Source organism: Ostrea edulis, chromosome 2, assembly GCF_947568905.1.
Source record: "Ostrea edulis chromosome 2, xbOstEdul1.1, whole genome shotgun sequence".
In the NCBI taxonomy this organism is placed as follows: domain Eukaryota; kingdom Metazoa; phylum Mollusca; class Bivalvia; order Ostreida; family Ostreidae; genus Ostrea; species Ostrea edulis.
The window spans coordinates 24381797-24395219 of NC_079165.1; the positions used below are offsets into that span (position 1 = coordinate 24381797).

The 13423-nt window shown below is 39.6% G+C and overlaps 1 protein-coding gene across 1 annotated transcript; it reads right to left on the reverse strand.

The window, feature by feature from the left end:
- Positions 1-5557: 5557 nt before the first annotated feature.
- Positions 5558-6637, reverse strand: LOC125679805 (trace amine-associated receptor 8c-like). Its single transcript, XM_048919265.2, has one exon. It carries the CDS (start codon positions 6635-6637, stop codon positions 5603-5605), a length of 1035 nt encoding a protein of 344 aa, XP_048775222.1. The 3' UTR covers positions 5558-5602.
- Between the last annotated feature and the right edge of the window lie 6786 nt (positions 6638-13423).

Here is a 13423-nt window from a genome sequence, read left to right on the forward strand (position 1 = left end):
CACCTTGCATGCTTTACACACCTTTGGCGCCTTAAGTTAGTAATGAGCTCGAGCAGTCTGTGCCACGTGACAGTCACTTTATCACTGATGCCCTCACAGAAGGATTAGTATCGGGATGCCTGGTCAGTACATTTGGAGCTCCGCTTGGTATGATGGGCAGTCGAAGCGGATGTTCCATAACGCTAAACACCTGTCATTAAAGGTTCCCAGATTTGGCCTTGAGATTTCCATGACAAACAAAAGGGTAATGACTCAGAAAAGTGAGGATGCTTGATGCTGGAGGGTTAACTAAACTCTTGCATGGGAAACCCGGGTTAAAATAGGTCGTAGGTACCCCTTGCTTGTCGTAAGAGGCGACTACATAGGGCGGTCCTTCGAATTAGATTGCATGAACCGAAACCTCGTGTCACAGCAGATGTGGCACGATAAAGATCCTTCCCTGCCCCCAAAAACGGTAAGCGTCGAGCATTTGCCTAAATTTTGCAGCCATATACATCGGCAATGGTGACGTCTCCGTGTGAGTAAGATATTGTCGAGTGAGACGTTTAACAATATACAATCAATAAAATCATGGGAAATCCAAGCAGCTCTGGATTTCAGTGATGGTCTCGAAGTTAACTATTGTCAACCCAACTTGGGGTAGGGGTTGCAAGACACTGATTGGAAAGGGCAGTGTTTGTGCCGGAGTTGTTGGGACATTCTCAATTAAAGAGGAACCCAGCAATGCATTGTACTGGTAAGAATACCCCTTACTTTCTCACAAGCTGTGCTGATTGGGGAGTATTCTAAATCTGCTCTTGGGAGTAGACGATGCTGCTGTTGGCAAGCGGGATTTATTTCCATGTAACTGACAACCTGTTTTGTCTCCTTGTGTGATGTTTATCTCTCTTTCAACTTGAAAAAGGTCCGCTGTCGTTTTCCTGTGACGATGCAAATGACTGCGTGTGCACTGTTTCCGAACTCCGTGATGTGACTTTCCTCTGTTTCCGTCACATTCTGTGTTGTGAGTATGTTTTTGTAATGTTTTTGTTCTATTCAATCAAACGTTTTAATGACTATATTTGTCATGATAACATGGAATGACCTGACACCCCTTATAATTAGAACAGCCCGTGTGTATATAAAGCTGAGGTGCTGTGATTTTGAATCATTCTTCCAAGCTGATCGAACAGAGGGAGCATGAAGAAGTAAGGATAAATAAAGGTTTTGGCGTTAGGAAAGGTAAGGAGACAATCAATTCAGTGGCCCGAATAGAGCTGAAGCTGTTTTTGGTTGTTTGCTCGCCTTATTGTTTTCCGGAGTGGTTGTCCATTGTGACCGACCATAGCACTGACAGTAAGTCAGGGAAAATAGCTAGTGCTGGGGATAGTGGCCCGAATAGAACCGATCTGTTCCTGGTACTAGTCTATTTACTTATGGAAACATACTATTTACTTTCCTCAAGTCTTCCATTTATTATTGATTTACTTCTTGATTTCAACCCAAGGTAGGGACATTCAAATAAATAAATATATATCCAATCAGTGATTGAGGAAAATTATACTTAGATAAGCAAAGAAGTTCTTTTCGAACTCATACTAGATTGACGGCAATAGAGTGCCGTTACATTTTAAACTGTTTAATTTACTCGTGGTCTTATAGAGTAAAAGATTTAGAGTATTGTAAATGATAGGGCTAATTCAGTAAGACTGTATTTTGTATGTATTCATTGTAACCATTGTGCTGCGGGAAAAGTGTCGGGATTTTGGCATTCCTCCTCAAAATGGGGGAGGGGGCGTATTGATATGGTGGGGAGGGTTAATTTTCCGATCGGGCGTGACGCATTCTATCCAATGACTGTCATTCTAGCCCGAGGCCAATCAAAGGGACGCATTTTATCCAATGACTGTCATTCTAGCCCGAGGCCAATCAAATGGACGCATTTTATCCAATGACTGTTATTCTAGCCCAAGACCAATCAAAGGTATTGGAGTTGTAATATAACGGAAAATTCTAAACTTGTGTAAATTGTAGTGGTCACCCAGCTAAATGCTGATCACGCTCGCCGTTGCTTAACTTGCGTGATCAAGAGAGGGACTCTACCACATCATCAGAAAAGCTAGCTCATTAGTTAGGCAGTATAAGTTCTCTCTTAAATACTGTCCGCTACACCCCCTCCCTCCACTCAGGGAAGCTTCGTCCGAAAGCTTAGCGCGAGTTATTTCTGAATGTTTGGCACCTCTTCACAAACGGCATCATCCGCCGTTACCGACGACAACCACCGTCGTCCCCGGACGAAACCAAGTCCGTACATGGACACAAAGTCCCAGAGCTCCGATGAGACTCTACCTGAAGCAGGTTTCCCACCAAACACCCGAATCACAACGCTGTCCCCAATTTGTAACGTGTAGCGGGCACCCTGCCAAGTGCATGCTGATCACATTCATCGTGCCTAACTTGCATGATTGAGAGAGAGAGAGAGAGAGAGAGAGAGAGAGAGACTCTACCACATCAGTAGAAAAGCTAGCTCTCTAGCGGTGCAGTATAACTTTCCTCTTATACTGTCCGCTACACTTGCTTCAAGACATAGTACTATAAACAAAGCAAGAGGCCCAAGGGCCACATCGCTCACCTGAGTCACTTGGCTCATACTTAAAGATTTTCCTTATATATTTGTATGCAAAACTTTGATACCCCCCCCCCGTGACCCCATCCTCCCCTGGGGGCCATGATTTTAACAAACTGAAATATGTCAGAAAGCTTTCATGTAAATCTCATCTTTTCTGGCTCAGTGGTTCTTGAGAAGATTTTCCCTATATATTTGTATGTAAAACTTTGATCCCTATTGTGGCCCCATCATACCCCCAGGTGCCATGATTTGAACAAACTGGAATCTGCATTATGTCAGGAAGCTTTCATGTAAATCTCAGCTTTTTTGGCTCAGTGGTTCTTCAGAAGAAGATTTTTCCTATAAATTTGTATGTAAAACTTTGATCCCCTATTGTGGCCCCATCCATCCCCCGGGGGTATGATTTGAACGAACTTGAATTCGCACTATATAAGGAAGCTTTCATGTAAATCTCAGCTTTTCTGGCCCAGTGGTTCTTGAGAAGATTTTTTTAATGACCCTACTCTATTTTTACCTTTTCTTGATTATCTCCCCTTGGAAGGTGGTCTGGCACTTTATTTTCACAATTTAGAATTCACTTTACCTAAGGATGCTTTGTGCCGACTTTGGTTGAAATTGGCCCAGTGGTTTTTTGAGAAGTCAAAAATGTTTAAAGCTTAGAGACGGACGGGCAGACGCCGGACTACGGGTGATCAGAAAAGCTCACTTGAGCTTTCAGCTCAGGTGAGCTAAAAATCACGACTTGGGGGGGGGGACTATAGATTGGGAATTTTTTTGGACGTACCTTCGACTAATTTTCATCTATATTGAGACATCATCAGCTTCAGGTGAAGTACCACTTCAGACGTATTATTAAGTTTAGTGCTCATGGCCGTAGCAGTGAGGTATATTTAACTTGCTAACGCCTGCCGCGACACGGGATTTCTGTTTTTAGGTCATGTCTAAAAGACCCGTGACTCATGCCTCTAAAGGCGAAGGCACAATTACTAGCTATGTTTACGTCTTCGGCAAGAAATATTTTTAAAAGGTGTTAACAGAGTTTCCATTCTTGTCGGTAAGGTTCGTGATTTATATTAAGGGTCAAAATGCCAGCAAAAAATCAATGACAGTTCAAAGATTTAATAATTTATTTACAAACATTTACAGAAGGAGAAAAAAAAACAATGAAAATACATGTACGCTAAACTTTACAGTCATTAAAGCTCGTTAAGAAATGTTCGTTGTGTGTTCACCTCTGAGCTGAAATTAACATCCGAATGTTTTACACCACTATAGAAATTGGTCGTTAAGTTCAGTTCCAAGTAATGTGTTATCCAATGCACTTCTGCACAGTGCTTTTCCAGTGTATTTATACTAAAACAAAATTTTAGAGAATTCTCCTTCTAGAAAGTATATACAGTAGTATGAGTACACAGATTATTACATCATCTTTCTATTGAACTCTACCATACACTGTTATAAAAATATAACATCTTTTCCAGATTTTCAGAAACTAAGTCACATTTATCCTCGTCAAAGTATCACATACATTTCAACGCAGTAGTCTTGGTGTGTTTCGGTATAATCTAGCTATGTATTACATATATGGCTGGTTGTATACCGTTTAACGTCCCGCTCGAGAATTTTTCACTCATATGGAGACGTCACCATTGCCGGTGAAAGACTGTGAATTTGGGCCTATGCTCGACCTTTGAACAGGGAGGGATCTTTATCGTGCCATTCCTGCTGTGACACAGGAGTTCGGTTTTTGCGGTCCGCTCACCCAAAGGACCGCCATGTTTAGTCGCCTCTAAGTCTTACGACAGACAAGGGGTACTGATGACCTAATCTAACCCGGATCCCCACTTAATTGCAGTGGCACTGCCTATATTGTAATTACGCTATGTTCATTGTCGAACATTTATCTATTCTTGAAATCATCCATCCCCCGCCATGCGGAAGGGAAAGGTTGTCCCAAAAAATAATTGATATTCATGTCGATAGCCATTTTTGGGTTCTAAATAGATAGATGATGCTCTGTTTGGTACAAATGTGCTTCCATTATAAAAATGAAACACAACACCTTTTTCAGGAATTAAAATGGTCATTAAATGACAGGAGTATTTAAACCAAAGTAAACCATCTAACAGGACTATACAGTTACGCCTACATAACATATATCCAATGAGATGTGTTAAATAAATTAACATTAACGACAACTAAAACACAATACAATGAGGAGGACGAAAATGCAACAACAGTATATAATAGACAAAAATCATATCATCCATGTTCTATAAAGTACCAAAGATTGTTCTAAAATTACAAAAGAAGTTCTTAAAAGAAATATCAATGGGGGATGGGGATTCTACTTCTACCGCAGTTCTGTTTTAAACAAGCAGATTTGATATGGAGACGTCACCATTGTCGGTGAAGGTCTGCAAAATTTAGGGCTATTTTCAGCGCTTACGGCCATTGAGCAGGGGGGATCTTTATCGTGCCACACCTGCTTTGAAATGGGGCCTCTGTTTTTGCGGTCTCGTCCAAAGGACCGCCCCCATTCAGTCGCCTCTTACGACGAGCAAGGGGTACTGAGGACATATTCTAACCCGGATCCCACGAGAAAGTGGGAAAATGGTGACTGACGCTATTACCGTGCACATGCGCACAGTAAATGGATAAAGCAGTACACACAAAGACACGCACTAAATTCAAATGAAGTAAAATATCACAATGCATGAGGTGCAACAGACAATGGTACTTCCTTGCCAAATTGGGGTCTTCAACCCCTCTAAAGAGTACAAACTTGGGGTGTAAACCCGCTTTACAAATTTTCTAAACAACTTTAGAATGGTGAGTGATAAGGCTCTCATATTTCATATGTGCATTCCTTGTAACAAGACAAATTGATTAACTGTGACCTTGGAGTTTGACCTACTTTCAGGTAAACCTAACCTATTTAATATGAAGTTGATATTTTTTGGAAAATTCACAAGTCGAGAAAACGTAAAAGGATCAGATATTGAAACCACCTGACACAGTGCCCAAGTTACGGCTACGTGTCGTTTCTCCGCGCTCAATAGGCCTGTGTTTGCTCATACATGCAAGGGGAGTCATCCAATATATATAAGGATCGATGGCATAATTAGTCAGAAATACTATGATGCTGATGTGGAGAAGGACGTTGTCAAATTCGAACGGCCATCCAATCAGTTTGAGCGAATCCAAAATCGACATCACATCAAAGATGAGGTAGGGAATCTGTGACACGATGTAAATGATCACTATAATGTATACGGTGGTCGTCATCTGCGGGTTATGCTGAAGATTTCTCAAATGCCGTCCTTCAAACTCTGAATGATGTTTGAGTTTGGATACCTTGGAGCAGTGAAAAAATATCAACAAGAAGACGGAGACAGATATTGTGGGAACGGTTATGAACCCATAATGCTTCGGTTGAAGTACGAACTCTGGGCATTTCGAAATACCAGTCTGAACGATCATTAGGGCGTAGACAAGGTTGACGACAGTGACGAGGATGAAAGTGACGACGGCTCTGATGACCAGGGATTTTGCAGTGTGGCTGACTCTATATACCATCGGCTTAGTGACCAGTACATACCTCTCATACGCCAGAAATACGACATTCCAGCAGGAACTCAAATAGGGCGTGTTATTCCAAACAAAGAATCCGATGCAGAAGCTGACAGAGAAACCATATTTTTCCGCCAGATAGTAATCGTTCGGAAAATAGACACATTCCCTTACAAGAATAACAAAGAGACACATCAGGTCGGTGACGGCTAAAACCAAAATGGACATGTGTGCGGTCTTCCGGTGGAGTTTTTGTCTTACTATTGAGACCATCACCGCTATATTTCCGATGATTCCTAAACATGCAATGGTAATGGCAGTCACCGCCACGGGGCAAGAGTACGGAAAGCCCGGAGAACACGGAAGTATGAATGAGGAAGGAAGTGCCCAACCCTCCTTCCAATAGCTATCCGGGAAGCTGCCGTGGTCACTTCCGTTATTAGAAGAATTCCTCATGTTTTGGATAATGCGTGACAGTCTGATGAACACGGTCGCTAAAGTCCTTTATAATGGTCTCGTTGTGGGCGGACTTACTTTTTTCTGGGTGGAGAGTGACGCGAAGGCTTTGTTTTTACCAAAGATTAATTGAGTAACGCGGATATAGAAGTTACGTTGATTAATTTTGCCAGGTTATCACTGACCTTGGTGCAGCTCATCAAACACCATAACGTCCACCGGACACAGCAGACATATTGATTATCGTGTAATCAGGTATCAGAAGGAAACGGGTGAGGTATAATCGACGGGTCATGTTTTCCGTAACTGCGATTTCGGGAAGTTAGTTTCCCTACTGAATTTTGAATCGTTCAGTCATATAAAAAGTGTTTCCATGCATTCAATACTTATACATGTACAGGCCTTCTATGTGGATATATGTCATAAGACGGTTTAATTAAGTTCATTATACATGTATTCTCTAATTATTTATTCTTTTTTAGATAAATATATTTCTTTCGAACTTTACTGAGTCTTTATTTAATTGACGTAACATTGTCTGCGCCTATACTCCAGTCTTTATTTAATGATGTATGCGCCTTTACTGAGTCTTTATCTAATGATGTATGCGCCTTTACTGAGTCTTTATCTAATGATGTATGCGCCTTTACTGAGTCTTTATTTAATGATGTATGCGCCTTTACTGAGTCTTTATCTAATGATGTATGCGCCTTTACTGAGTCTTTATCTAATGATGTATGCGCCTTTACTGAGTCTTTATTTAATGATGTATGCGCCTTTACTGAGTCTTTATTTAATGATGTATGCGCCTTTACTGAGTCTTTATCTAATGATGTATGCGCCTTTACTGAGTCTTTATCTAATGATGTATGCGCCTTTACTGAGTCTTTATCTAATTGACGTAACATCGTGTGCGCCTGATTTGCCTACATTGTTGTAGGTTGGTTGTATAATGTCTCGCTCGGGAATTTTTCACTCATATGGAGACATCACCATTGCCGGTGAAGGGCTGCAAAATTTAGGCCTATGCTTGGCGCTTACGGCCTTTGAGCAGGGATGGATCTTTAACGTGCCACACTTGCTGTGACACGGGGCCTCGGTTTTTGCGGTCTCATCCGAAGGACCACCCCATTTAGTCGCTTCTTACGACAAGCAAGGAGTACTGAGGACCTATTCTAACCCGGATCCCCCGGGATTACACCGTTGTACATTTGGTGTAGTCGATGTACACCTTATAATCAAGTCTACTTTGGTGTAGTGTAGTACTGTCTGTCTTCAATATGGACGTGGAAACTGTAACGACAGCCGAGATGTTTTCCAAGACTTAGAAGACTTCTTATTTTATGCTGCTTTCAACATTTTTTTTATTTTACAAAAATGCATTTTATTGTGCATTTATGTATGCCTACATACATCTGAAAAATATCAAGTTAACATATCAAAATATTTGCAGATATTTTCGCAACTTGTTTTTGATGAATGTACGAAATTTCAATAGTTTTCATGATTCTTTATAATATTATGATTTTTTATAATATTCACTTTGAATTCCTGTAAATGACTACATACAACGTAATGGAATTATCATCTTATACAGCTAACAAAATACGTAGAAAAAAATCTGCAAATTTATTTTTCAGTGCAATTAACAACCCATGCCCTGTGCAGGTGTTGTTGTGTACATTACAAAGTGTACGCCTTTACACTAGTGCACAAAGTGAGGTCGGTGTAGACAAATCATTTTGAAATCGCACCAATGACAATGTCGGCAAGTATTTGACATTTGGGAGGCGAACTGGATCAAACGGGGGAGGGGATCTAACTAACATCTAATAAACAACTAACCTAACGTGTTTTGACTTAAATCAAGGATGCTTTTTGGTAAATGTAAGGATGCTTTTTGGTACATGAAAGTTTGATCAACTTAGATCTGCAATACCTGAGGGTGCTTGTGTATTAATATGATAATTCAAGGCTCTGCTGTACTGAAGATCCCCCCTACACATCCCTATTTAAAACCACGACCCCCTCTTGTTGACCCTTCCTACCCCAGGTGACTGATGTGAACAATTTTGAATTTACATTTGATAAAGCTTTCACATAAGTGTTGTCTTTTCTGGCCCAGTGGTCCTTGAGATGATGTTTGAATAGCCCCACCCTATTTTGACAAATTGCTAAATATCATTTATCTTGCTCCTTGCAAAGGGGCATGGATCCTGGAAATTTCTCGAGATCTTGATTGGGGTCACGGGATATGTCCCGTGTTATAGTGAACTAGAAATAGATGTGCAACGTGATGTGCCTATGCCAAGTCTCAGATATGTATTCGAAACTCATTTTTATTTCGGATAATTATAGGTAGTTATATTAATTATCGTTCACTTGGCCACAGAGAAGAGGAAGCACAGGGAGAGTGTTATTATGTTCAGCATTTCCAATTACTGATAAAATTATATTGTGTGCAGAATACAAAACAAATTTAAGTTCCGCAAGGTGGGGCACATCCCCTCGCAATGAGTGTCTACAACCTTTTCTAACAAGTCCTGTAGTGATTTGTTGACCCCAAAATCAAAAGGGTTCTTCTTTCATTTATAAAATACCTACAATTGATTTACTTATAGAAATTAAGCAAGACTCAGCCCGAGTGTTGACAACCTCAGCGTTACACACACATCTACTCGGTCCCGTTCAGTGCTATGTCCCCTTCTCTATTCTGATTTATGGATGAAAGAGGCAAAGATAACGAAGATCGGTCATTCCCCTAAATCCTATATATGTACAGAGAAAACGTCAGAAGTACATGTACCACATACACCTATATGCTAGAAAAAAAGTACGAAATAGAACACTGAATGGAAAACATGGAAAAATTACAACGACTGGAACCAGTGGAAAAACTGCTTCAATAATCTCTGTCTCTGTCTCTCTTTCTGTCTCTCTCTCTGATTCTCTCTCTCTCTGTCTCTCTGATTCTCTCTCTCTCTCTCTCTCTCTCTCTCTCTCTCTCTCTCTCTCTCTCTCTCTCTCTGTGATGGTGTGAAAACAATGAAGATTCTACATAATATATTATGTATTTCTCAAGATCCATACGTGCATTGTTTACAACTGCATCACATTCACGTGGAAATGGCTATCATTACTACTTGCAAAGACATCAAAGACTAAAACTTTGGAAATATAAATATTTAATCTTAGTGCGTTTAGCTTGACGCACGATATCATTAATTGGAATGTCGTTTATATTAACGTGCTTTAAGATGTAAATTACATATTGCTATGGTAATTCTTATGGTAAAATCTTATTGATTTCAAATTAGCTACAACCGTGCACCATATTAAACCATGATGATGTGTTGATAAATGAAGTCTTTTAGACTCTATATAGATATAAATTGCAGGAACTTGAAGTGTTTTTGAATTATTTTGGTCTAAATTGTCGTAAAGTTATAGTTTTGTTCAGTTTCATTGTTCTAAGGTCAGGTAGCATCGGGTGGTTTTTTTTTTACAAAGTGGAGGGGCCAATCGGAGAAGATGGAAGTTGGCTTATATAAAAACACTTAACAAGCAAAAAAAAAAATCACCCTTCACTACATGGGCTCAATTCATAACTTTCGACCTTACATTCCTCTCATTCACTACTACTATAAAAAAAAAATAGTGGGGCCAGTCACCCAGTATATCCTTATTTTACATAAGATAATAATAGAAAATGATCATTGTCAAAAGAGTACGGTAGAGACACCCCCCACCCCCCCCCCCACCCCTGGATTCTACGTGCCTGTTTATGCCTCTTCAAGCTGTTGCAGGAGGGTACAAACGTTATGTACTAATTTACAGAAACAAGTGCCAGTGTGTAAACTAGATGCTGCTGTCAACCCCGCATGCTAGTGTCCTCTCCGCAGTACTTGTGCAGTTAGCAAAGACGCCACACTAGGCACCATATAACATACCTTATACTATAAACGATTTTGCTGCATATATCAACGATGTACATGAATATTCAGTAGGACAAGTGCCCTGGGGTCATCCCAAACCCTATTTCGTAATTGTTGATTGAGTAGCTCAAATAATTGAGGTCCTGACCATGTATTCCCGCTGCACATATCAAATGCATTGAGTATTCTGATGGACAAGTGTCCAGGGGTTATCCCAAACCTTCCTAATAAAGGGTAATACCACTGGTAAATCCAGGGGTCATCTAAAACCTCCCTAATAAAGGGTAATACCACTGGTAAATCCAGGGGTCATCTAAAACCTCCCTAATAAAGGGTAATACCACTGGTAAATCCAGGGGTCATCTAAAACCTCCCTAATAAAGGGTAATACCACTGGTAAATCCAGGGGTCATCTAAAACCTCCCTAATAAAGGGTAATACCACTGGTAAATCCAGGGGTCATCTGAAACCTCCCTAATAAAGGGTAATACCACTGGTAAATCCAGGGGTCATCTGAAACCTCCCTAATAAAGGATAAAACCACTGGTATTTCCAGGGGTCATCTGAAACCTCCCTAATAAAGGGTAATACCACTGGTAAATCCAGGGGTCATCTAAAACCTCCCTAATAAAGGGTAATACCACTGGTATTTCCAGGGGTCATCTGAAACCTCCCTAATAAAGGGTAATACCACTGGTAAATCCAGGGGTCATCTAAAACCTCCCTAATAAAGGGTAATACCACTGGTATTTCCAGGGGTCATCTAACACCTCCCTAATAAAGGGTAATACCACTGGTAAATCCAGGGGTCATCTGAAACCTCCCTAATAAAGGGTAATACCACTGGTAAATCCAGGGGTCATCTAAAACCTCCCTAATAAAGGGTAATACCACTGGTAAATCCAGGGGTCATCTGAAACCTCCCTAATAAAGGGTAATACCACTGGTAAATCCAGGGGTCATCTGAAACCTCCCTAATAAAGGATAAAACCACTGGTATTTCCAGGGGTCATCTGAAACCTCCCTAATAAAGGGTAATACCACTGGTAAATCCAGGGGTCATCTAAAACCTCCCTAATAAAGGGTAATACCACTGGTATTTCCAGGGGTCATCTAAAACTTCCCTAATAAAGGGTAATACCACTGGTAAATCCAGGGGTCATCTGAAACCTCCCTAATAAAGGGTAATACCACTGGTATTCCATGGAAGTCGAGTTAAGATAGATCACTGCTTCCTTTTTCGTCAAGATTCTTCCTTTGTGGAGAACTTCATTTTATTTTGGAAATTCATCGGAAAGTGTCCTCTGATTTCTCTGAAAGTGTCCGTTATGCCTATACACCGTGCATTAATCTTCATAATTATGAAATTTCGTCATGTTGTGTCCTCCGAGAGACTCCGATGATAAATCAGATTTGGTAGGTACTGTTTATTACAAAGAGGAGAGAAACCAGTGCATCAATAACATTTCATAAAATTAAAAATAAGAAGAGTTATCTCGCTTACATTTTATATCAGTCAGCTGATCTGAAGTTCATCGCAGGTTAGAATGCAAGGACTTGTTATAGATTCATCCGTCAGCTCGGGTAGCGCTAATTATCAACAATTTATAATAAATAATCGTTTCCTTTCATGCACACCTCTATCTGCATATATTGGCAAAATAGTGAAATAATTCATGATTCGTATACGAAGGTGGTTTTGGAAAATCTGACGACATGTTGGGTGTTGCCTGTTAAATTAAATGGACTGATTAATTAAGATTTTCTCCCAAAGTTTGTTTTTCACTTTAAATAATGAAAATATACTTTCCAATGTGTTTAAAATGTTTCACCCCCCCCCCCCCCCCCCCCCCCCAAAAAAAACCCCATAAAGTTATACATCATGACAGAAGCTCATAAGAGAGTTCGTTGTTTGTTTGTGTTATTGTTTACAAAGTTTTGAAAATATATGGTTATGATATACATCACATTTCAAGTGTCCTTCAGATAAATGTGCCATTCAAACGTTAAATTTGTGTCTGTGCAAAATTAGGATGCTTTAAATTACATTTCACTAGTTTGTTTGTAAACATAAACAAGGCTCGAATATATGTACATGTAAAAAATATCCATGGCTAAGATACTGCTCTTAGCCTTGCAATAAGTTTGGTTTAACTTTAAATGATTTATATTTTTAATGTTGAACATCAGAAATAAAAAATATTTGTAAGTGAACCAGTCCTTTTAAGCATCACAGTCAGGATAGCATATTGGCCTGATTACGTTATTCCGCCATTTACAAAACACGGACAAGTCACGGATGCACGGAAATAGAAAAAATAGTACAAATCACGGATTCATTTTTTCATTTTGCACGGATAATAAAATTGGCCGTGCATTTTTTAATTTATAAAATCAGTTGATTTGTGACTTCGAATATACTTTGAATTGTTTTGTGTACACCCCAGGGAATATGTATAGTTAGAATCTATCAGTCACGGAAATTTTCAGTGCATTGTGACGTCACCGTAATTGTTTCGTCACAAACATTTGTCTGTGATTTGTATGCAATATTTCCGTGATTCCTTCATTACATTATAATAAACATGTAAAAACTATATTTTTTTTTCATAATACAAGCATTTTATTATTATTTCATATAAATTCTTCAATTTACAGAATTTCCGTAAACTTTGGTATCCGTGACTGAAAAAAAAATATCTGTCCGTGATTTGATAATTGATACAAATCACGGATTCATTTTGCAAGATGAAGATAATTTCCATAAATTAAAAAAAAAATGTATTACATGTGTATTGACTTGTATTTGACTTCCTAATTTGTTTAGTACTAAGCGTTGAATTTTGACATC

Coding starts and splice junctions, on each gene's coding strand:
- LOC125679805 (XM_048919265.2), bottom strand. CDS start 6,637: ATGAGGAATTCTTCTAATAACGGAAGTGACCACGGCAGCTTCCCGGAT.